At 37.7% G+C, this 25,638-nt stretch overlaps 2 protein-coding genes across 5 annotated transcripts in view; one reads left to right on the top strand and one right to left on the bottom strand.

The window, feature by feature from the left end:
• The window catches only part of FUBP1 (far upstream element binding protein 1), a 63,202-nt gene extending 58,185 nt beyond the window's left edge, over positions 1 to 5,017 (top strand). For all 4 annotated transcript variants that reach the window (XR_012656240.1, XM_075067742.1, XM_032802491.2 and 1 more), the window contains one exon: positions 3,934 to 5,017. Coding sequence is in view for 3 of the 4 variants with exons in the window: in XM_075067742.1 (XP_074923843.1) it covers positions 3,934 to 3,951 (18 nt within the window). In the remaining variant the exon portion in view is untranslated. The remainder of the gene's footprint in view (positions 1 to 3,933) is intronic.
• NEXN (nexilin F-actin binding protein) overlaps positions 1 to 25,638 on the bottom strand; it is a 48,369-nt gene that overhangs the window by 20,666 nt on the left and 2,065 nt on the right. The window contains exons 2-9 of the mRNA XM_032802499.2: positions 13,358 to 13,443; positions 11,294 to 11,485; positions 10,999 to 11,080; positions 10,765 to 10,913; positions 8,727 to 8,768; positions 7,006 to 7,200; positions 6,753 to 6,926; positions 3,147 to 3,335 (exon numbers count right to left, since the gene is read on the bottom strand). Of these exons, the coding sequence (XP_032658390.1) occupies positions 3,147 to 3,335; positions 6,753 to 6,926; positions 7,006 to 7,200; positions 8,727 to 8,768; positions 10,765 to 10,913; positions 10,999 to 11,080; positions 11,294 to 11,485; positions 13,358 to 13,384 (1,050 nt within the window). The 5' untranslated portion in view covers positions 13,385 to 13,443. The remainder of the gene's footprint in view (positions 1 to 3,146; positions 3,336 to 6,752; positions 6,927 to 7,005; positions 7,201 to 8,726; positions 8,769 to 10,764; positions 10,914 to 10,998; positions 11,081 to 11,293; positions 11,486 to 13,357; positions 13,444 to 25,638) is intronic.

The raw sequence follows: 25,638 nt of genomic DNA, 5'->3' as shown, positions 1-25,638 counted from the left end.
AGATGAACTGCAGCAGCACAAGGTGGAGGCAAAGACCAAGCCATAAACCAACAATCTCAAAAAACATCTATCAGTTCACTTAATAATGAATATGAACCATGACTGCATGGCACATCTACAGGTTGAAAGAAGGTAACCACATCTAAACCAGAGAAGAAATGTGGGAGCCTTTTGCTGGCAACGCATTAGTTCATCTCTTCACCACTTCAGAAAGACTTGAGGAAGCTAAGTGAACAGAAGCTGCAAGGATCAGAAATCAGTCAATGGACTGTACATGTGTAGAAGAGAGAAGTGTGCTAACTGCAGCTCTGAAGAAGCAGCCTGATTGCCAATTTAATGGAGATGCATAGACCCATGAGAAGACAATGGGCCAACTGTATCCTTGGTAAAAGCCACATGAAAAGTGGAATTGCACTAGGTATGACTTTACTCCAATGTGTTTAGCTTACCAGCTGTCCTGTTTGTATGGCTACATGAGCCCATGCCATCCTTGCCTCTTCTGTAAATACAGAACTGGGGAATATTTATATTCTGTAATCTCCATACTATGCAGTATGGTGGAGCTAAGTTTCACTGGGCCTGTAATGTGACTGATATGTGAAGGAGAACATGTTTTGATACCTCTGTATAAAGCGTCCTTCTACTAGTCTAATTTAATTGAAAGAAAACCAGGCTGAAGGTGACTAACTTGATGGTGACAAAAGCTTTAAAATAACTCCTTTTTAAAAAAAAAAAAAAAAAAATACTAAAATAATGCTTCAATAATATGGGGTGAAGGAGAAATTCCATCTGAGCAAAGGAATGGGAGCCAGCTGTTAGGGAAGAATGTGGAACAAGATCTGCAGGAGAACGTATGAAACCTATTAGGAAAAGACAGCTTAACCTATCAAGATCTACCGGTAAATTTTAGTTTCTGTTTCTCCTAAAGAGTTGATGACTACACAAATATTTAAAATACTATAAGGAGTCAATGTCTCTCCTGCACTGCTGTTTTAGATTTTTTTAAATGTCATCTCCTCTTCCTGGGGAATCTTGAATTCAGGCCAGGAAGATGACAGGAAAAAACTTTCAAACTCTCTGGTAAGATAATTTTTAGGAACTTTTGACTTTATGTATTCTGTTAATTTAGGATCCTAAACATCTTAATTGTCTTTGGTTATTGCTACACAGACATGTCATCTATGTTATACCTTATGGAATTAACTTAATTTACTAAAGGTGAGGGGTTTTGTTATTTTGTAATTGTTCATACCCATACTGAAAAAAACAACCTTAAGGTACATCTAGTTTCCAAGTTAATTTTAAAATATCAGAAAAATATTTAGGGGGAGAGGGGCTGAGAGAGGGAGACAGCAATTTTCCTTGCTCTTACTGCCAAACATGTAGTGTTGATATTACTGTAACAGTGACACCTGCTTGTCCCATGGGAAGGAAGTTTTGATGACCTCATTGCTATTGCTGGAGCTAATAAAAGAGCAGGAAGTGTAGGTGGACACCATGTTTTCTTTGCAAAAGCAACACACTCTGTTATAGCTTGTATTACAATAGAGAAGAGATTTTACAAAGCAGTGGCTGCAACCACCCTTTTCACCACCTCTTGACTTTTCTTAAAAATCATGACAGCATTTTGTAGCCCTATTCATAGTTCATCTATTGTATCTACTGGTTTAACTTCTCCTTTTTGTCCCTTCCTGGAGCTGTGGACAGATCACAGGCCCTGTCTACACTACTGCTGAAGCAGTTGTACCACATACAGTTTCTAAACTAGGATTTTCCTAACATTTCTTCTGATTGTCTTATGATGATGGTCGGGTCCTGGTCTATCACACAGCTTTCATCCCTGTTTACTCTAGGAGAAGTGTTAATACTACAATTGCTAACAAAACAACATTCTTGCCAAAGCTGTTATACTAATGGGCATGGTCTAATTCACTGAGATGCTGCTTTGAATTTTGAATGAAACAATTTGCATTGTTTGTGTCCAACAAGTGTTTCTCATTAAGCCTGTATTTGAGAACATGAAATTCCCATGCTGGACCAGACCAGTTTTACATCTCTTCCAGTATCTTGTTCCCCACAATAGCCCAACAGCAACTGCTTCAGAAGATATAAGATGCTCCACATGAAGCATATTATAGAATATGCTGCTCACACAGAACTTTATTCCTAATCTCAGTCAGAGATTGGTTATGCCAAGAAGTACGAAAGCTTATATCCCTTCTGAAGCTCTGAGTTACAATTTTTGTAATCTTTTTACAATAACTCTGGATATTTTTAGCTGCATAAAAGTCCAATATTGTCTAGTTTAAAAAACACACACACACAATTGTGCAGTGACTTAATTGGAACTAAGCCTCCTGTACTACCCTCCAGAGAGGGGCAGCATGGAGAAAATTTCTTGGGTAAAAACTAAATACACTTGACATTTATGAGTGTCATTCTACATTAGAGTAATTTCTTAAAATAATAATAATTAATAATGGGGATCTATGACTGCTCAATATTGTCCAGATGAAAGTTGCCTCATTTTTCTCCCCCCTTTTTAAATTAATCTAATTTACAGCATCATAATCTCAACCTGATTTGTTAATTTTGGTTTTTTGTTTTGTTTCCTGGCTTGTGAATCATCATACTAAAAAGATTATGCAAGCCAAGTTCTGTCCCGAGTTGTTCACTGAGGTGCCACAGATATAAATGAGGGTAGAACTTGGTTAATTTTCCTAGTTAAAGAGAGAGATTGATGGATTTCAAGGGAACATATTTGTTTTTAGCCAGTTGGATCATGACTGGTGTGTGGTCTTGAAGATAGCAGTATGTAGGAGAGAAATTCCCCAGGAAAAGTGATAATTTTTTATTATGTTGATTCTTTGGTTTTCTTTTAAGTTTTCAAATACGGTGTAATACTGGTTACAAGCAGTAACTTTTGATGTAATTTTAAGTTATTAGGAATGTTTCCTAGGGCAAGCTACTAACTTGAGTTTAACTACCCAGATTGCCCATTCTCTGATAACTTGTTGGGTTAATGAAGCAGCTGAAATGTATGCTACTGAATAGGCAGATATGATCTAATGCCATATCCAGAAGTGCACTCTACTGGCAGAATTCAGATCTGAAAAATCTCTTAAATGCTAAGCAAAATGTCTTACCATACTCTTCCTTGCTTCAGCAAATGCCCTTTTCTCCTCTTCTATACGTCTTCTGGCTTCTTCTTCTGTTTTCCTCTTTTCTTCCTCTCTCCTCTGTCTTTCTAACTCCTCAAAGCTGAGTTTGAGTTTACCAGGACGGAATTCTTTAATAGAATTTTCATTTTCTTTATCTTCTTCCTCTTCGTTTGCCTTAAAAAAAAAAATTAAAATGTTTTTACCCTTTTTGGACCAGTGGGAAGAAAGAAAAGCTCCCTCTAGGAAATGTAAAAACTGCAATCTATCTCAAAGCCCACACACTGAATACTTCAAAGTTTTAGATACTTAGCCACAATCCGGATAACTTTTCGAATTCTCTCTGAGGAACAGTTTAATGCTACACGCTTATAAATCAAGAATAATATTACACAAGCAGAGGGTGAACTAAACAGCCAAAGTCATCTTTGATGTATACTCTTAAGGAATGGATCATTTTGACATACCTGAACAGGCCTCAAAGGGGGTAACAATCCTGAAAATCTGAGTAATAAAACATATCTCTGAATCTTGAATTATGCTGTTAGGTTCCTTTTCAGATATGTGAAATTAACAGACCTTTCCTTTGTAGTAGAAATACTATGTAAATGCACTGGACTGTAGTCTATTTGCATGTGAAGTGCTTTCCCTCAGTCCTAATTTGTTACAAAATAATATAGTAGCAGACAGTGAATTTTTATAAATAAACTACTACAATATATTAGCATTTTATTTTTGACCCAAACTGACAATGGTGCTTCTGTTCCTCCTCCAGAAAATGAAACTTGACTGACGAATGGAAATGAGGTGCTTTGATATCTTCATTGTTGCCCTTTTCCATTAGCCACTGTCTGCAAGGAGAAGGCTGGGATTTGGAAACTCCAACTAAGAATGAAAGCAAGCAACTAAGAATTAATATTCCTTCAACTGCTGTATTCTACAGAGCGAATGAATCCATGAGCTATGATGGCATCACTGTTCAAGTTTGCTGCACATTCTAATCATCATGGCATGGAGCTGTTGCTCACAGAGTTGAGAAAATTATAGGACATCAGCTTTTCAGAATGCTTAAATTACTGCATATCTATGGAAAGGGGAAAAATGGAAGGAATAATTGAATCATCCCCTTTAGAAAACTCTGCAAAGGTACAACCAACAAAGGCAACCGACTGGGAGGAAAATGGTAACCAATTAAAGTTGAGTGTGTAGAAAGGGAAACACAGTAAGAGCTTTTTTTAAAAAAAAATTGCAAATGTCACTTTTATACTAAAGCTATGTATTTCAGAATGTGGCTGAAAGGGCGGAACAAAGTATTGTTTAGGATAAGCACTGGATTTCTAAACGATGAATACAGTATAATGTTGGAGAGCTGTGGTGTATAGGGTTGTTAGTAAAAGGAAAGGTTAAGCACCTGGAAAACAGAGCTGGACCTAAGCTACAGAATTTGGATTCAAGATCACATATGGATTTTGACCCCATGCTCTCACTCACAAGTTCGGAGGCATTCTGATGCTGGCTCCAACAATTTGGTTTTGGAAATGTTCAGAGTTTCAATTTTCTGACCATCTGTGTTTCCACAATTCTGTGCTGAATTAGGATCTTTAAAAAATGTTACTATAAAAACACCACATCAAGTGCAAGATGGTTACAATCTGCCCAAGAACAGTCTGGTATAATCAAGCTGTTTTTAGTTACCAGAAGTGTGTGGTCTATTAAATACCTAGAAATAAAATCTTGCATGTGCACTGAAATAAAAACCCCATTCACAAGTGCAAATACTGGTGTGTACCTTCTGTGTGGGAGAACAATGGCATAAATAGTCATCTGAATGCACAGAAGTAAAATCTATGTTTAAATACAGAATTTTCTAAAAGTGGTCTCATTTTGTTGCAAATTATTAAGAAAATGTAGTTAAACTATCCAACTTACCTGATGCAAATACTCTAATTAAACAATTGTTATTGCTATAGACCAGAGTACCTAATTTATACAGAGGTCTACTGAATCTTAGATAAACCTAGCTTACAAAAATCTTTAGGGCAAAGGCTACATTGTGGAGACGTATCAGGCGGGAGTTGAGGGGAGAGAGAACAGGATTGTTTTTTTCTATTTCTGACAACATATTAGGCTAAATCTCTCCAAGGCTTAATCTAGAGTGTAGTTATTTAAACCCCCTATAAAGAAAAGGAGTGATCCAACCTTTCCCTCCCCTCCTCTCTCCTACTCCAAAGAGAAATCCTCAGTGATAAATATAAACATGGTAGATAAACAAAAGAGATTAATAAGAAATAGCTCCTGACAGTTGCCATGGAATGCTTTCATGTATGAAAATACTGGTTATTCCAATGCTCCAAGTATCACTGAAGCTAGACAAAATGTAGAGAACACCAAATTTATTAAATAATGTTTAGCCATGTGACTGAAAACCACTAGAAGCATGCTGATATCCACGAACGTGGTAAATTCATCTGGAGTAGTTTAAGTTCAATCAATATTTAATTAATTTAAAACTAAGAACTGGAGTCAATTTAAGAACAGAATAAAATCTGTTCATACTTTTATACAATTGCTTCAGTTCCAAAAAGATTAAAACATCCTGACACATGGAACTGGAGTATCCTATGATGCAGCTACATTTTGTAAGAATGAATATGACTGATAGCATGCTTTTAAGAAAAGGAAGCTTCACTCATACCAGTGGCTTGTTTAACTGACTATGCCAAGACTTAAATGAATTACTATCTAGAACAGTGATTTTCAAAGTTCGGGTCACGACCCAGTACTGGGTCACAGAATGCAAGGCACTGGGTCACTTTGCTCAGCATCCAGGAACCCTGGCAGCCAGCCAGTAAAAAACTAGTAGTTCCTTCCTGTTCTGACACCGCACTGTGCCCCAGAAGTGGCCAGCAGGTCTGGCTCATAGGCAGGGAGCCATGGAGGTTCTGTGCGCTGCCCTTGAACTGAGCACTGGCTCTATACTCCCATTGGCCGGTTCCCAGCCAATTGGGAGCTGGGGGGCGGTACCTGTGGGCAAGAGCCACACGGAGTTGCTTGTGTGCCTCCGCCTAGGAACTGGACCTTCTGGACGCTTCCGGGACACAACGCAGTTCACAGTGCCAGGATAGGCAGGAAGCCTGTCTCTGTACCCCGGCTGCACCGCTGACCAGGGAGCCACAGGATGTAAGTCCGCACCCAACCCCGCTGCCCCAGCCCTGAGCTCCCCTCCCACACCCTGAATCCTCATTCCTGGCCCTCCACAGCCCTCACCCCTGCACCCCAACCCTCTGCCCCAGCCCTGAGCCCACTCCCATACCCCATCTGTTTGGTCACGGGCATCAACAACTTTCTTTAACTGGTTTGCCAGAAAAAAAAGTTTGAAAACTACTGATGTAGAACAATATCTAGGGCAGAAAGTATTTTTGAAACCGATGATGCTGTCAGGTCTCAATCTTAACTGTTAAAAATTGAGAATCATGAGGTTCAGTTTGAAACAATTCAGATGTAAAAAAAACCCCTCAGATACATGAAGGAATGTACTGTATTTTCTACACAAATAAGCATCCATAACTAGAAATGAATAATGCATCCATTTACCATTTGTTGTCTAGCTTCTTCAAAGGCACGTTTTTCCTCTTCCAAACGTTGTCTTGCCTCCTCCTCTGCTTGCCTTCTTTGATTTTCTTGTCTTTGTCTTTCCAGTTCTTCAAATGTTAATTTCAGTTTCCCAGGAGAAAGAGGTTCATTTGTTTCACTGCCTTCATCTTCATCCTGGATAACAAAAATGAAACTTAAATACAGTTTAAATATCAAACTTATGTTTCCCAAGTATTTCTTGTGATTTGTTTACCATGACAAATGAAAGACACTTGGCTTCCTTGAGGGATCGTTTTTGTTCCTCATATCTTATCCTCTTTTCTTCTTGCTTTCTTTTTTCTTCTTGTTCTCTCTCATTTCCTGGGTCTTCAAATTTTATTTTAATCTTTCCAGGTGTTTTGTTAGGTTTGACAGGGACTACTGTCACCAGCAGCGAATCATCACCTTCCTGTTGTTAATAATAAATTTGTTTCCATAAATATTGACTTTTTGGAGTAGTCTTTCCACATGCAGCTGCCACTGTTACCTGTGCTTCTCAAAACTGCCAACATAGTTATACCGAGACCAAAAGTAGGGACCAGAGCAAAACTCATTTTCCAGTGCTACTGGCAGCCATTAGTTTTCTTCTGACAACAGAAGAGCATCAAGAGAATTTTATTTTAAATTGAAATGCGACTGGTAGCAAGTGTTCCTAGAACTCGTACAGTATCTTCATTGACAGATGAACTTATCTACAATATTCATGGATGATTGGAAAAAAAGCTGCTGAAATTTTGCAGACATAATTGTAAATGAACCTCAGTTTTAAGGTGCTATACTCCATTTGGAAACAAGCTAATAGGGAATTTGCTTCCACACACTCTTTCTCCAGAAACATATGTGGTTTAAAATATAGCATGTGAAGTAACTGCCAGTCCCTTCAGTCTTACTTGGGCAGAAGTCTGGGATCTATTATATCTATGTGCATGTTCAAGCTCCATGATATCTAGGACCGAGTCCTTAGTAATTTTTTTAAGTGACAGAAGTTGTGCAGCATTTCAAAATGTCTGTTTAGAGTAACACTGACAACTCAAACATTTACAGACTTCTTTTGTATATAAAATCTATTGCTGTCTCAAGTGAATTTGAGCTATTGTCCAATACAAATTCATGTGCAAAAATATCTTCCATGATGTGGATATACACAAAATATCACTATTAAAGAGACTATCTAGTAATTTAGACCCAAAATTTAGATTTAAAAAAACAAAACAAACAAAAAAAACCCTTCAGTAGAAGTGTGATGATTACACTTTGTTTTGACACCTTAGTGAAAAATGGGTTTTTGGTGTCTAGCTTTTTTTAAAATTTAACATCCTCTTACAATGCTGGAATCTTATCGACAACAAGATTGTGCTAGCATACGTAAACCAAGGTGTTAAACTCACCAAACAAACCAGTTTAGCTACACTTTCCAAGCTGAAGTGCAATATGTAAATCAAAACATCATTAAAGCGATTATATACATTTTTTTTTTAAACGAATCTAAAAATCTTGACTGTACTGTAACATTTAAAAAAAAAGGCTTGACACTATTCCTGTTTAATTTCAAGATTAAAAAAGGCAAAGAGCTTTTAAGGTTAGATTTTCAAAGCCACTGGTGCATTTAGAGGCCCATGTCCTGTGAGGATCAGAATCCTTTATATGGCTTTGAAAATGTAAGCCTTAGTTATTTTTTTTTATTCTGACTTTAATGGTTGGTAAGTCATTCACCTTTAAACTTGTTTTAAAGCTAGAATAAATTGGCCTCATAGATAGAGAGCCACAAAATATATTGCCAAAATATTTTTCTCAGGCTTTTTTATAATTGTTACAGAATTTCAGTGAAAAATTAAGTGTATTGTTTATTTATCCAACCCCTATTAAAATAATAAAGCAGTGAATAAAAAATTAGGTGAATGTTTCTTTGAGGGGAAAAAAAAAAAGTCCAATTACCTCTGATGCTGATTCAGTTCCTGTATTGTTTATGTCATCAATCTATTAAATGAGAATTTCACATAATTATGTTACTTTTGTTCTTTGCCTTAGATTTTCAAATATAAAATGGAAAATTAACTTGTGCATCAGTGATTATATGTATGTTGCATTTAAGTTTATGTATCTTTCGGGTGGGAGGGAAAGAGGGATACCATTCTGAATACCTTTTGATAGCTATGAGTTTAACCTGACATTAAATTTTAATGCCTAGGTTGTATGTCATGTTTTAACATACAGCAGTATTAATGTTGGAACAGTTCTTGAGGCTTACTAGATAAAAGCTTACTTTACTAGATACGTAATCCTGGAAACAGAACTGAAACCCTGGGTATAGCATAGTAATCTTATTTAGCATCTTAATGATAAACTAGTGAATACAGTATAGATAAGGATTTGTTTCCACATGCATTCCATAATTGTGCAAGAGAAGCTAAAGAAAATCTCATCTAATTTCATATCAAAGTGACCTTGTCCTTCCCTTGAGACTGAGCATAGGGAGAAAGCCCTCTTTCCTATATTCATATTCTTGACATTCGCTTCTATATATTTTTACTGTCTGAAATTAGTATAACTTCCTTCCAGAGTACAAATTTACATACAATACTCCTACTTTTCAAAGTAAATAAACTCTAGAACAGGTACTGAAAGAGACTGAGCTAAACTTTCAGCAGAATGCTCACAACTTAGTAATGTTACTCCCAGTAGGATATGAGCAGTTAAATCTTTGTTGGACATTTATCCCTAATAAGAGTTCTCTTTCCTCTTCTGTGTGGAGGAAAAAGATTTAGTGCTAATATTTTTGGTTAAGCAAACCATTTGTTCATGGTCCTGGACTATGACATTTAGACTCTTACTCGCACAGGTAATTGCTTCCGTGAAAGAACTTCAGAATGAGGGGATGCTCCAATTTAGAGTTCAAAAAGATAAAATTAGGCTTGTAGGCATTGGCAAGAATTGAAGCTACTCATTTATACACACCGCTACCTTGATATAACGCCACCGATATAACACAAACTTGGATATAACATGGTAAAGCAGTGCTCCGGGGGGGCAGGGTTGCGCACTCCAGTTGATCAAAGCAAGTTCAATATAACACTGTTTCACCTATAACGCGGTAAGATTTTTTGGCTCCCAAGGACAGCGTTATATCTAGGTAGACGTGTATTTCAGAGTAGCAGCCATGTTAGTCTGTATCCTCAAAAAGAACAAGAGTACTGCTGGCACCTTAGAGACTAACAAATTTATTTGAGCATAAGCTTTCGTGAGCTACAGCCCACTTCATCGGATGCATAGACTAGAACATACAGCGAGAAGATATTTATACATACAGAGAACATGAAAAGGTGGAAGTAGCCATACCAACTGTAAGAGTCCAATCAACTGAGATGAGCTATCAGCAGCAGGAAGGAGGGAAAAAAAACACAACTTTTTCTGTATGTATAAATATCTTCTTGCTATATGTTTCGGTCTATGTATCTGACGAAGTGGGCTGTAGCCCACGAAAGCTTATGCTCAGATAAATTTGTTAGTCTCTAAACTACTGATTGAAACATCACTTTTAAGTAGTCTTTAGTGGAAAATTTGTCTACAACTGTGCTTCTTAGAAACACCTATTTTCAGTAATAAACTTGAGCATAAATCAGCATCTCTTGTCTAAAATGTGTGTATGTAACAACAAAGTACTTAGTCAACTTAACCTTGAATCACTTCCGATCACATGAAACCAAAATCTGTGTTTGGTTCATTCCCTCTCCCACTTTCTGTTCATCTTTTTCATCAATGCTAGTAAGTCAAGCTCAGTGTTTGACAAGAGTGATAACCCTCCACACACCCTAAAAAACCCTCCACCACACTCATCATTTCCCCCCTAGATTACAGTCCATTCACCTACTTCCACGAAACTAAGACCAAATCCTCCTGCTGAACTCTTAGTCAGCATTTTTTATTTTGTATGATTTTTTTCTATTTCTGAATATTCAGAACAAGATAAATATACCTCCTGGGCTTTTTTTGCCAGTTCTCTCTGAATTTTCTTTTTCTCAATCATATCTTGTTCAATTCTGCGCTTTCTTTCCTCCTCCATTCTTTTTCTTTCTTCTTCTTGTCTCTGCTTCTCCATTTCTGCAAACTTGCCTTTAACAGTTCCTATGAACGTGCAATACAAAACTCAATAATTTGATCTAAATCTTCAACTGTGAAACTACATGGACTTTTAAACTGAGTCTCTTACCTGTCAGCTTTGGAACATATGCTTTTTCTATTTTAGAAGACTTTGTTTCTTCTTCTTCATCAGAAGCAAGCAGTTCCTTCATCTAGTTGATTAAAAAGAGAAACTAGAATTGAACTGTCTTTAAGCATTAGAAGACAAAATTTCAATATTATCATATAAAGGGATCAAAAATAGTTTATCTACTAGATGTTGAGTCCACTTATTTGAATTACAATGAAAAGTTCCAAAAATATTTTTAGTTCTTATGATCAAGTGAATATTACAAAAAATGAAAAATATTTGCAAAGAAAATAACCTCCTGCTTTCTCCTGTTCCATTCTCTCTCTCTAACATACTGTTCTTTTCTTCTTTGCTTTTCATCTCTAGATCGCCTTTGATTTCTTTCTTCCCTTGCTTTCTGCATAGCTTCAAATTTATCCTTTACATCACTCTTGTGAAGTTTGGGCACATAGGATTTTTGTACAGGTTTAGATGAAGAAAGCAGAATCTTTGTGAAGATAAAGAAGAAGTAAAGATAAGGAAAAGAAAGTTGAAACAGATGAAGAGAAATTGTATGATAGAATGGTTTAAACAGAATGAGATTTATTAAAACACAATACATATGTGATCATGATTTTTGTGCCACTGGCTACTGTCTGCCAAGCATCTTAGCTATACTTTACCATTTTTTTAAAGTAATGAAGTAGTAATAAATATGAAGGAATAAACTGAGTTTTGTTGGACTTTAGCTGTATGAATCCCACTGATTTTAATGGAGGGCTACGTAGTTAAATCCTGAATTTTGAGAATGTACTCTTATAACATATGAAATTTAAAAAAAGATATATACATCTTTATGTTGTTGCATTATACTCACACTGAAAACAGAAATATATACTTGATTCTGCCTCTAGAAGCAAGACTGGGATTTAGATTTCAGGTATGCACAAAGACATGGTATTAGCATCACAGTGTCTAATAAATCTATGGTTTCTTATGTAACATATTTTACACCATACACTGTAGAATCTTTACATATGGTGGCATTTTAAAAGAAAAAAATATTCTTCTATTTAAAAACTTAAACACATAATCAAAAACTAATTCCTTAAATATTGGGGTTGACCCAGCAATCCAGTGGCTACACATGACAGCTGAGGAGCCAAGCTCCCTGGACCAACAGAGATCTACTGTATATATGGCTGAAGAATTTTTAATGGGTGTTTCTATGCTAACACTTTCCTCATCTGTATGCTTCTGCTGGCTCCAGTTAGTACATTATACCCACATCTTACAAATATTTGAGTGTTCTGTCTCCTTTTATACTTTACTGCCAACAGAGTATGGTTGAATCAGCTGAAAAACTGACTGAAAACATTGTTTCATATTTGATGTACTTCGTATCTGAGTACCTCACACACTGTTATACTTGTTTTAACGCCTATCACTAAGTTATCTAGCTAGGATGCTAAAACAAATCATTTAAGTAACTTAATCCCAACATTTTCTAAAGATATTAAAATATTTTAATCTTCATCTTGAATCATGAATGGTGTAGGAAACTGAATAAGGAAGTGTTATATACTCCTTCACATAACACATGAACCAAGGATCATCCAATTAATAGGCATCAGGTTTAAAAAAAAGCATAAGGAAGTACTTGTTCACACAACGCAGCATCAACCTGTAGAATTCATTGCCATTGGATGTTGTGAAGGCCAGAAGTGTAACTGAGTTCAAAAAAGAATTAGATATGTTCATGGGGGATAGGTCCATCAATGGCTATTAGCCAAGATGGGCAGGAATGCAACCCTATGTTCTAGGTGTCCCTAAATCTTTGACTGTTAGAACCTGGGACAAGATGACAGGAGATGGATCACTCAGTAAATCCCCCCCTTCTGTTCACTCCCTCTGAAGCACATGGCACCAGCCACTGTCAGAACACAGGATACGGGGATAGATGGAGCTTTGGCTATTCTGGGTCAGACCATTCTTATGTTCTCCCACCTCTTTCCCTTTTTTTTCTGTCCTCTGAATTTTCAACGTTATGTTTCCTATTTTGTGATTCTCACTTCAAACATCCACTTCCAGCCTTTCAACAAAAGCTAATATTTAATGCATTCTAGTTTTTCTATAATAGCAAGACCCCCTTTAACATATTCCAGTAAATTATAATAAACTTACATTCCTTAATCAAACTGTTCTTTTCAAGGGCTTCTCTGTTGCCTTAAGATACAGGGTGCATTCCCATTCTTTTCCTAGAACTTATGCTCTTACCCATTTGCTGCTTACCAGTCAGAAAAAAGCATCAATCTTGTCTTTTGTCAGCATCACTTGTAAGTTACTACAGAACTTTGATTATTTTAAACTTGATACATACCTCAGTCTTCTGTACAATGTCATTCATGGTTTGTTGTTCTGTGATCTGGCACCTGACCCGTTTGATATCTGGGTTTCTATTTCTACCTGTAAGAAATTTCTGCAGATTTATTACCAGCTTAGGAAGACTCACTCGTTAGTAAAAATTTCAACTATCTTTGTAGAAAAAAAAGTTAGTCCAAATTTAAGCTTGGTGCATCAGAACTTAATTTGGCCCTCCTGAGTGAAGATAAATGAATGTGTACCAAGCATGCAAGGGTACTGAAATGCAGTGGCTACAATTCACTATTTGAACTTAATTTGTTACGGATTCACCTACATAAATTATCATGATATTTAGTTTATACGTGATAGCCCTGACAATTATTAATATAAATAAACTGTCGATTAATCACAGTTAACTGACAATTAACTACAAAAAATTGCGATAAAAATTAATCGTGATTGATCGCAGTTTTAAACATTAGAATACCAACTGAAATGTATTAAATATTTTGGATGTTTTTCTACATTTTCATATATATTATATTCTGTGTTGTAACTGAAATCAAACTGTAAATTATTTTTTATTATAAATATTTGCACTGTAAAAATTAAACAAAAGAAATAGTATTTTTCAATTCACCTCATAGAAGTACTGTAGTGCAATCTCTTTGTTGCGAAAGTGTAACTTACAAATGTAGAATTTTTTTTGTTACATAACTACACTCAAAAACAAAAAATGTAAAACTTCAGAGCCTACAAGTCCACTTAGTCCTACTTCTTATTCAGCCAATCACTAAGACAAACAAGTTGGTTTACATTTACAGGAGATAATGCTGCCCTCTTCTTATTTACAGTGTCACCACAAAATGAGAACAAGCATTTGCGTGGCACTTTTGTAGCTGGTATTGCAAGGTATTTAGGTGTCAGATATGCTAAACATTCATATGCCCCATCATGCTTTGGCCACCATTCCAGAGGACATGCTTCCATGCTAATGACACTTGTTAAAAAAATGTGTTGTTAAATTTGTGACTGAACTCCTAGCAGAGAGAACTGTATGTCCTCTGCTCTGTTTTACCAGCATTCTGCCATATATTTCATGTTATACCAGTCTCGGATGATGACTCAGCACCTGTTAATTTTAAGAACACTTTCACTGCAGATTTGACAAAACACAAAGAAGGTACCAATGTGAAATTTCTAAAGATAGCTACAGCACTCAACCCAAGGTTTAAGAATCTGAAGTGCTGTCCAAAAATCTGAGAGGTATGAGGAGTGGAGCATGCTCCCAGAAGTCTTAAAAGAGCAACACTCTGATACGGAAACTACAGAACCCAAACCAACAAAAAAGAAAGCTGCTTTGGATTGTTATTGAGCAGATCCTATTATGAGCAAGGACGCGTGTCCCCTGGAATGGCAGCTGAAGAACGAAGGGACATATGACTCTTTAGCGCATCGGGAATGTAAATATCTTGTGACGCAGGCTACAATGGTGCCATGAGAATGCCTGTTCTCACTTTCAGGTGACACTGTAAACAAGACATGTGTAGCATTATCTCCTGCAAATATAAACAAACTTGTTTGTCTGAGTGATTGGCTGAACACGAAGTAGGACTGAGTGGACTTGCAGGCTCTAAAATTTTACATTGTTTTATTTTTGAATGCAGTTTTTTTTGTACATAATTCTACATTTGTAAGTTCAACTTTCATGATAAAGAGATTACACTAAAGTACTTGTATTAGGTGAATTGAAAAATACTATTTATTTTGGTTTTTACCATGCAAATATTTGTAATAAAAATAAATATAAAGTGAGCAGTGTACACTTTGTATTCTATGTTGTAACAGAAATCAATATATTTGAAAATGTAGAAAAATCCAAAAATATTTAAATAAATGGTATTCAATTACTGTTCAATCATGCAGTTAATTTGTTTAATCACTTGACAGCCCTAATAATTGTATTTATTATTATCATTAATGGGACAGAAAGATGGTTCAGTGTTTAGGGTGCTAGCCTGGGTCTCGAGACACCCAGGTTTAATTCCCTGTTCTGGCATAGATTTCCTGACTGTTTGACGCTGGGCAAGTCACTTCAGACTAGATTTTTCAAAGGTACCTAGGTGGCAAACTACTGTTGATTTAAACGGAAGTTGGGTGCTTAAGTAACTTTGAGAATCTGGGCCTCAGTCGGTTTGCATCTCAGTTCCACATCTGTAAAAGGGAAACATTAGTACCTCCCTGTCTCCCAGGGCTGTTGTGAAGATAAAGACAGTGAGGTGCGTACAGTGAAGACGGTTGGACATAGTACCTTAGGAAGACAGAGTGCTGTATCAGGAAACTGAGTGTGAGCTAAGACCTCTAACATACTTTAAAGATTACAGCATTTCATATTTTAAAACAAGCTATATTCATGTTACTCCATTCAAATTGTGAATTAGCTCAAGTGAACAAAATGAAAAATAATGGATAATACATTACAAAATGTGCTTAACCTCCCTTATTCTGACAATTTAATTATCATTGGTCACATACAGATAAATAATGTATATTATGAAAATAATGAGGTTTCTGAAGTGAAACGTTCAGGGGCCAGGACCAAGACATGCCAAGTTAACAACCTTCATCTGTAGAATTTGCTACCCCGGGTGATCAGTACAGTCCTTGACACCTCCAGAACGGACAGCAGATCAGTTTTTCACACAATCTTTCCGCAATGACAAAGATGAAAGAAGTCCGAATGGTTATTTCTGGAATAGTGAGTGAGGCTTAGGAACACACACAAATGAAAGGAGTACAGGGATGTTACGTGGAAAGTGCCTAACTTCTACGGCAGGTGCATTTAAAAAGCAGAGATATTATCTGGAGGAAAGATTGTCTCTGAGTCCTTTCAATTACTGATTTCTCTTCAGATACTGCCAACTGTAGTAATGGTTTCAGGGACATGAACACGTACCTATTAAGCTATATTTATTCCACAGAGCACACTGTACATCTGTTAGGTAATGAGGAAAAGTACTTATCAATCTGGGCTGGATAAGTCAATAATCTAGATATAAAAGACTATATCCCACCAGCAAACTAACAAATTGTAGCATTTTTATATAGTGTGCACATAACTGTGACCTGTAATTGCTGACCACAGCAACTGTACTTGTCAACGTGAGAAAAAAAACCACACAAAGACAGATTTATTCCATTGTGGCTCTTCAGTGAGAGGTTTTTATTTTCTTTGCAACAGACCATATATGAAGCTTTGGTGTTGAAATGCAAACTGACATCTGTGCACTCTTTACTAGTATGAAAAACCACACTAGTTAAAGTAAGCAGAGATAAAAAACCTCAGGAGCAAGCAAAACAATCTACTGCTAAAGATAGTGTAAGTGCAATGCCAGTAAAATGACCAAAAATGGTGGTGTTCCCTAATTTAGAGGTCAAACCAATCAGTCTGTGAATGAGCTAACTGTGATTATATGTGGTAGAATAAAGATTAAAAGTCAATATGCCTTGCTCAGTTTTACTCAAGCCCACATCAAGCATCTCAACTGGAGTTTTACCATTAAGTACTCTTATCTTAAGTTGTGTTGTCACATTCTGTAAAACTACTCTGTGCGTGTGCCAACTGTGATTTGTTCATGCTTGGCTGTTTCTGAGAACTACCATCCATACATATTCATTTTCTGTATCAGTGGCCTCATCTACAGAGTTTTCAAATAATACTACCTTTCCAGCAAAACCTTAAAGATATCTCTAGGAATGTGTTAGCACAGTTTTAAAACTTTGCATGTGGGACCAAATAGGCTGTTGAGGCTATAACCAGAAGTAATTTTTTTCTTGTGAATTCCTTATTTCCTGAAGCAGCACATTAGGTCTTATGGGTAGCATCTGTGAAAATCAAGTTTATTTGATTAAAGCCACATAATACTCATCATTGCGTAGTACAGTTTGATTTTTTTCATTACACATTTTCTTAAACCATGCTTTTCAATATAATGACTTATAAAATAAGGCCTCAGTCCTGCAATGAATTCCACGTGAGCCCAGGGGTCTGTCTATGCTTAGCTCATTGCTGGATTGGGGCCGAGGCATCTCTTCATGAAACTGCTATAATTTGTTATATAATTTTTTAAACACTATTCTATATTTTAGCTTTTTAACTTAAAATCATTAATGGAAATAGTTTTATAAATGTAAATATTTCTCTGCAGTATTTGTAAGCAACAAAACACTGCAATGCTATTAAAAGCAAGCAGAATATCAACCTGGCTAGTCTATTTTCATTGCCCGAAATGACTGAAATGCAAGAAGCAGAACAATTCCTACAACAATCTAGACTTCAATGTTTAAAGTTTTTTTTAATAATGAAGATGGTGTTAGGAACACAGGCACTTGAATCTGGGTTTTAAAACAGCTGGTTTCAGCTGGCCAGTGTTCCTTCTCAGCTCTTGATGATGATGGATATAAATATATTTATTACAGTGACCAATACTTTAAAATCTATGGAAATAAGACTTTTAGTTAACAAAGGTCTACTAAAGCAGGCTGTAAGCTCCCTACTCATCTCTTTACTCATGAATAAATAATTTTAATAATAAATGTGGATCTTTACAGCTTCATAAAGTAGTAACTAGTTTTCAATATAAAGCATTTAAAAAAATTATCCTGGAAACTTAAATGCCTACGGATGCTACATCTTAGACTAATATGGAATTCTGATATGCTAACGGATGGTCTTGTAGACCACAGTAGTTACAACAGCAAGAAACAACAGTGTGTGAGAGTAATTAGGCACAGTGATTCTGCTGTGGTTTATAAGAACAAAAAACTTTCCACCAACTTCAGTTCATTAGGAGTGTTGGGTACATATCCTCTGACAGGATCGGGACCTCTAACGAACCCAAATGTAACTAATCTTAAACCAAGTATTTTTTATCAGCCTTCCCAAATGAAAGTTCATACATTAATAATACCAAATACCCTACTCATGGACTGATAAAAGGCAGGCACGTGAGTTTAGAGTTATGTGAATTGTTGAATAAAAACACAGAAAGTACTCAAATCAGCTGTAGTTTCCATTTGGACTGCCTATCTGTAAGTTGGTGATAGCATGTTCTAATTCTGTTGTGTCTAGAAATGCTCTAGATGCTTCTTGCAAACATTTTTCTGGTATCTGGATTCCTGCAAACTTTAGTAGGTGCCAGTTTACTCTTTGAGCATTTGTTTTAGGGTATATCTCATGCTGTTTTCTTAGTGTCCTCAACTGGCAACCCTGTTGTAATAAGCATGGCCTGTTCTGTTTGGTTAAAGCCATTTTTCCAGGTGGATCTTGATATCCAAGATCCACCTGGGAAAGTCAGGAAAAGAAACATGACACCCCAATCTGGTTTCTGATTTGGCAGCTTTGGAACTAGCACATTCATGTGTTATATTTAAAATATAAATAAATACAACTAAATCAGTTTTTACCACAAGCATTTAACAGAAATGTAAAACAATCATTAAGAACATTCAAAAACTGACACAACTATTCAACTTTTGTTCTCCTTTGCCCTAAAAAATCTTTGGAAATCAGACGGACCTTTCAGTGTACCCTGAAAGTCACCAAATCTAGGCTCTGGAGGAAGAGGGTTCCAAAGATGACCTTGCACAGGGCACTACTCTTCTGTCAGCTGACATACTCCCCACCGCCTTAATACATCTGACTTCCCTTTAAAATACTCTGGAAATTGCAGCTAGTACAGAATGCAACTGCTTACTATGTAGATTTTGGCATAGGTAGCACGTTACATCAGGAGCGGCACCAGAGTTTCTGGTGCCCTAGGCAGAAAACTGGGGGCGGCATTTTGTGCGCTCCCCATGGGGCGCGCGGGAGCTTCCGGTTCCACTCCCATCGTGCCACCAAAGAAGGACCCTCCGCCGAAATGCCGCAGGCGACAGTGGCAGTCATTGAGCTGCTCAATTGCCTGCCGCTGTTTTCCACGGCTCGTCGGCAGAAGGTCCTTCTTCAGCAGCGCGACAGGAGCGGAACCGGAAGCTCCCATGGGGAGCGCACAAAATGCCCCCCCCCCCCCAATCCTGGTGCCCTAGGCGACCACCTAGGGTCGCCTAATGGAAGCACCGGCCCTGTATTACATTTATGTACCACCCTCAGCTCCATTAAAGGTTTTTGAATATTTAAAAATGCTTTTAAATTTGGGCCTTATAGATGTTCAAGACTATTTTGAGAGAGTCTAGGGAAGCTACCATTAGCTGAACACCTCAATTTTACATTGACAAAGGCACGGCTGACTACAGTGAGTCTGCAATCTTCTTACTTAAGAAAACATGTTGGAAAAACACTGTTGGCAACTACTACTATTTGACCATCCAGATGCAGATCCAGCAAGACTCCATGTTGTGAGCCTGAAAAATGGCAGGCATATTTCTGTAAGGGGGAACACTGATATAAGTACCATTTAGGATTGCCACCTTTCTAATTCCTGGTAATCGGATCCTGAGGCCTCACCCCCCATCCCACCTCTGCTCCACCTCTTTCTCTGAGGCCCCACCTCCTTCACTTGCTGGATTGTCTCAAGGACCTGGTTTGTGAAGGTAGTGTAAGGTGCCCTTGAAGTAGCAGTAGAAGTAAATCGGGCACCTACAACCCTAAATGGCACCCGGAAACAGAAGTCAAAAACTAGACTGTCCAGGTAAAAACCAGATGGGTAGCAACTCTAGTGCCATTTCTTCCAGTTGCTTCCCCATCCTATAAGTATCACTTTACCCTTAATCTAAATTTCACACACAGCTAGATGGCTCTAATCCAATTACTGCAATTACTTTTTGATGCTGGGTAAATCATTATATTCCACCATCTATGTCAGAAGATACACCTCTACCTCCATATAATGCTGTCCCTGGGAGTCAAACAATCTTACCATGTTATAGCAGCCCTCCTCTCCGCCGCCCCCCCGGAGCACTGCTTTACCACATTATATCCAAATTCGTGTTATACTGGGTGCATTATACCGAGGTAGCGGTGTATGAAGATATAAAGCAGTACATATGTTGCATGCTAAATACATTTTAGCCCACAGTTGCACTCCTAATAACATCCTATAAACCTGAACAGAAACAGTGACAAAACTGAATACTGTTTGATGCCTGAGAGAGCATTTGTCTGATACTACCCTCTAGGATCTTTCAGAAGAAAGGAACAGAGCTACTTCTTCACCATTTCCAAGTGGGGCAGATCAAAGCACTATGGAACTTTTCATGCACAGCAACAGACTCCACGCAGACACTCCATGTGTGACAATCTAATCCAGGGGCAGGCAACTTATGGCACGCGTGCCAAAGGCAGCATGCGAGCTGATTTTCAGTGGCACTCACACTGCCTGGGTCTTGGCCACCAGTCCGAGGGGCTCTGCATTTTAATTTAATTTTAAATGAAGCTTCTTAAATATTTTAAAAACCTTATTTACTTTACATACAACAATAGTTTAGTTATATATTATAGACTTACAGAAAGAGACCTTCTAAAAATGTTAAAATGTATTACTGGCACGCAAAATCTTGAATTAGAGTGAATATATGAAGACTCGGCACAGCACTTCTGAAAGGTTGCCGACCCCAGTCTAATCTGAGGTAGATTTACACCCCAACTTGCTGCATGCTAACTGTTTATATAAATAAGCCCTTTATACGTTTTTACTTGGACCTACACATAAGTAAGCTACCCCTCATGAGCACAATATTAGATGAAGGATCCTTCAGATTGGCCTTATCACTAGGAAAGAATCAAACAGTACAGTCTCTGTATATTATGCTGCTTCTAAATAAGAGGGCATTTTGCTATGAGTGCCTTCACTAATTCCTTTGGCTAGGGGGAACTATTACTGCATCTAAAAGTCTCACAGTTATATATCCCAATTTGGAAGGAAGCGTGTCCCAGTGAAAGCAAGTCCTTGCAACAGATGCAAGGCTTACTCTCTGGTAAGGCAGAGGCCTAATGTACATAGGCATTATGTATTTTTACTTCGTCAATGGGTGCTGTGTCTTCTTTGTATACTTGGTCGTGCATAACAATCATATCTCAGCTTTTCAGAGAAAGTTTGCTTCCTTGATATCACAATACCGTTCCAACTTTTCTGTACATATTTTTGGTTATTGGAGCCCTCCCACAGGGTTTCCCTTCTGTAGCATTCCCATAGTTGGAAGGACAAACCTGAATATGATGGAGAAATGAATTTGTTACCTGATTATTTTGCTTCTTGGACTAGTCAGTCTTGTCATCTCATTGCCTCTCTAACTGATATACATCTAAAGTTACACTTCAGTTCAGCGGGGTAAAGGTACATCTCAGGAAATATTAGTCGAATGTTTTAACACTGTTAATCAAAGTTCTTAGACTATGTTTAGTCTTTATAAACAGTCTAGGTAGGGGTTTTCCCAGGAGGGGAAGCCAAACCTCGATTCTGTGACTGACAGGTCTGGACCCTGGAGCTGCAGAACAGAGGAAACCCCATTATAAGACTGGCTTGTCTGCATATAATGGAGAAGATTGTTACTCAATAGGCTAAAAATGAAATCTTAACTATAGTGTTTGATGAATATCACAAAAACAGTAACAGACGTGAAATTAGGAAACAGGTTAGGCAATGTTATTGGTTTAGCTGCTATGGGAAAATAGCTGAATCTGTGCAGGATTATTTAAAAAACACAATCTACTTCTTACTGGTTCTAAGATGGAGGTGGAGGGGAAATGACCAACTATATGATAGCTCTTTACCAGGTATAATTGGGTCACTTCTCTCGCTCTCTCTCTCACACACACACACAAATCACTGCTATTCAGACAAAATTAAAATAAATATAGAAAGATGTTACAAGACAGCAAAAATTTGATTCTTCTTTGTTAACTCTTAAGCTGAAAAGTTTGTTTAAACTTAATGTATCCCCACTTATGTAAGAGTTACACCACCCTTTAACTGAACAAAAGCTGTTGCATAGACTTCATCAAATAAAGTTATTCTAGATTTCATTTTAAAATATATTGTCTATCATTAACAGAAGACCTAAAGCAGATTGTAACTGTCCTCGTTTCCTATTTTGAAGCAATTTAGTTATACTAGTTTGAAACTATGGAAACTTATGTTTAGCAACAGACTAATGAACATTCTCATATAGGTGATATAGATGGAGAAGACCTACTTGGGACTCTACCCCTAAATAAAGTGCTATTTTCAGCAGATACAGGAATAGAAAGCTAGATTGAAAACAACATATCTAGTTCCTCAATAACTCCCCTTTCTAATAGGCTTACTTACTGTCTTACTGGCAACTGTATAAACAAGTATTTTCACAGCATAGTCTTACATTTACCATCTGTCTCCTTTTGATGACCCACCCACAGAGAAGATGGCTTCCTACTTATAAAACAATCTTTTGAGACTTGGAAATTTACTACTTGTGGTCAAGTCTCTTAGGGACAAGAAAGTACAGTTGTCCTAGTTAACATATTTAATAAAAACTGGAGTTTAATAAAGCTGGGAAGAGGACAAAGGAAAGGAGCATTCCCCCTGCTCATTGTTCATCACTTGAGCCCTACTTATCACCTGACTATAACTTTCTAAAACCATATCTTTAAAAATATAGCAAGATAAAGCCTAGTTTGAAACTACCACTAGCCTCTGCACAAAGCAGATACTGAAAGCATGATACCTCAGCTGGTGTAAACTGCTATTGCTCCATTGACTTCAATGGAGCTGAAACTGGATACCAGCTTAGGATCTCACCCCTAGAATCTTATTCTGCATTCGTTCACTACAAAACCAACTCATATTTTTGCATATTTTACATAAGAGAAATTATTTCCCCTCAAAATTACATGAAATTGATGTGCGTGTCTAGAATATCAACCAGTAATTAAACCAGAGGCTCCCACTGAACAGAGATGATATTTATTCTTTTCCCAAACTTTTAAACTTTAAAAATCCAGTTTTATAAAGTGAAGGTGCTCACATTACAGCTCAAAGTTACATGCATGACTACGTTACAGCTAAAGTATCATAGCGAAATAATCTTAGCAGACATTATTATGGTAAATCAGACTATTGTAATTGCTTTGCATATACTGATAGACATTTCGAATAAGCACCATTACCATAGTATCTCAGTACTATGTCCAAACATAGGACAACCTTTTTTCTGTATGACAGAGAGCGGCCTTCTTGTTCCCACCGGGTTTAAGAGAGTGGGGAACAATCTTAAGGTCTATGTTCCAGGAAAAATGTATGGGGGAGGGGGAGAATCTGCTCTGTTACTGGGAGAAGGCCTACTTTGGGTAACCTTACACTGGGCCTTATGTTGCAAGACTCTGACTCATCCTAATTTCTGGTGGTAGCAAATTTTCTTGAGTGAGAAAGCAACATGCTCAGCCCTAAACTACAACATTCCACATTATTACAGATGCTGCAGCAGAACAGAGGAGCAGATGTGATGGAGACGGTTTGACGAAGGATGATAGGATGTTTTAAAAATAAAGACTAGGACCTTGAAATGCAGAATCATATAGGGCAAGGATCCAAGGGAGAGTGTGGAGTACTGTTGTGATTTGCTTTCAGTAGTTTGCCCTTCCTGGAAAGTAGGGCACTGCTTGTTGAACTAGATACAGTTTCCATATAGACCCCAAACTCATGTCCAGGTAGAACACACTGCAGTAATCCAGGGTAGAAGTGATAGATAGATCTCTGTAGTTACACCTGCATTTGAAAGGAGAGGATGAAGTCTCCTGGCTCAGTAAAGATAAAAGGCATTTCTGGCTGCTGCTTCTGTTGGACAGGCCAGGAGTAGAGTTGACGTCAACAGGACTGAGAGATTGCATAACACCTTGAGGTTGCAGCTCCTACTTCCTCCTTGAAATGCTTTCCTCTGCTTCTAACCATCACTTCAGTCTTCCTAGACTGAGTCTGACCCATCTTTATTTCCGCAACTAAGGTCTTGGCTACACTTGGAAGTTATAGCGCAATAAAGGAGCCCCGGGCCCACTAGTTCACTACCCGTCCACACTGGCAAGGCATGTAGAGCGCTCTGACTCCACGGTTACAGACCTGCTGGTACTCCACCTCAGTGAGTGGAATAACATTTGCTGCGCTCCCACTGGAGCGGCATGGTGCCAGTGTGAGTGAGGTGTTGCATTACTACGCTCTGATCAGCCTCCGGAAATGTCCCATTATCCTCTTAAGTCAAGTGGCCACTCTTGTCTTTGTTTTCAATCGCAATAGGAATGCGGATATGCCCTTTGAAAGCTCCATTTCTGACAGCCAGCTGCTTATCTGCTCTGAGATAAAGCAACCATTAGTGTGGAATGCTGTGAGTGAGAGAAAGAGGCAGGAGTAGGGGGGAGTTCTGCTGCTGTCAGAACTTACAAGACAGCATGCTGACATGCTCTCAGCCCCCACAAAACCCACTCTCCCCACCCCACATACACACAACACACTCCCTGTCACACTCCACCCCACCCCACCCCCATTTGAAAAGCACGTTGCAGTCACTTGCATGCTGGGATAGCTGCCCATAATGCAGCGCTCCTAATGCCGCTGCAAGTGCTGCAAATATGTGGCCACAACAGTGCGCTTGAAGCTGTCAGTGTGGACAGACTGCAGGGCTTTCCCTACTGCACTCTGTGATGGTGGGTTTAACTCACAGCACTCTACATCTGTAAGTGTAGCCATGCCCTAGGTTCCAATTTACTTCAGACACTGGAACAGCTGGGAAATGGCACTCTCTCCTCTTCAGCAAGACATCCTTAGAGATGAGTTTAAGCACAGTAGGCTATAGTGGCTTCTTCCAATGAGGAAAATGGCTATCAAACTGTATGGGCCCAATACATATTTCCATCTACTTGTAAATTTCCAAGATATAAATGATCAATTCCTCATTGTCAAATCTTCAAAATACTTTTACCTTTTATCAACAATATTTCTTACAAATATATATTTATTCAATTAGCAAAAGAGATCTCCCTTACCATTAAAAGAAATGTCAGAACAAATGACATCTGCAAAATATATTCTCAAACATAAAATTCAATTACAACAAATTACAACAAAAAAACATTTTGACAATGATCATTTAAGAAAGCAATGTAAAATGTACTCATAAAACATGTTCCATTTTCAGATTACTTTTAATAAAGCCAAGCAGACAAAACTATAATTAAATTTATTTTATCTGAAAATATATCTAACATCAGAGATTGCACCATTTGGAAGCAACTTATAGAGACATTTTGGATGAGAACAGAGGGGAAGGAGG

The sequence above is a fragment of the Chelonoidis abingdonii genome, chromosome 7 (genome assembly GCF_003597395.2).
Source record: "Chelonoidis abingdonii isolate Lonesome George chromosome 7, CheloAbing_2.0, whole genome shotgun sequence".
NCBI lineage: Eukaryota > Metazoa > Chordata > Testudines > Testudinidae > Chelonoidis > Chelonoidis abingdonii.
This window is presented reverse-complemented; position numbering and strand designations above follow the sequence as displayed.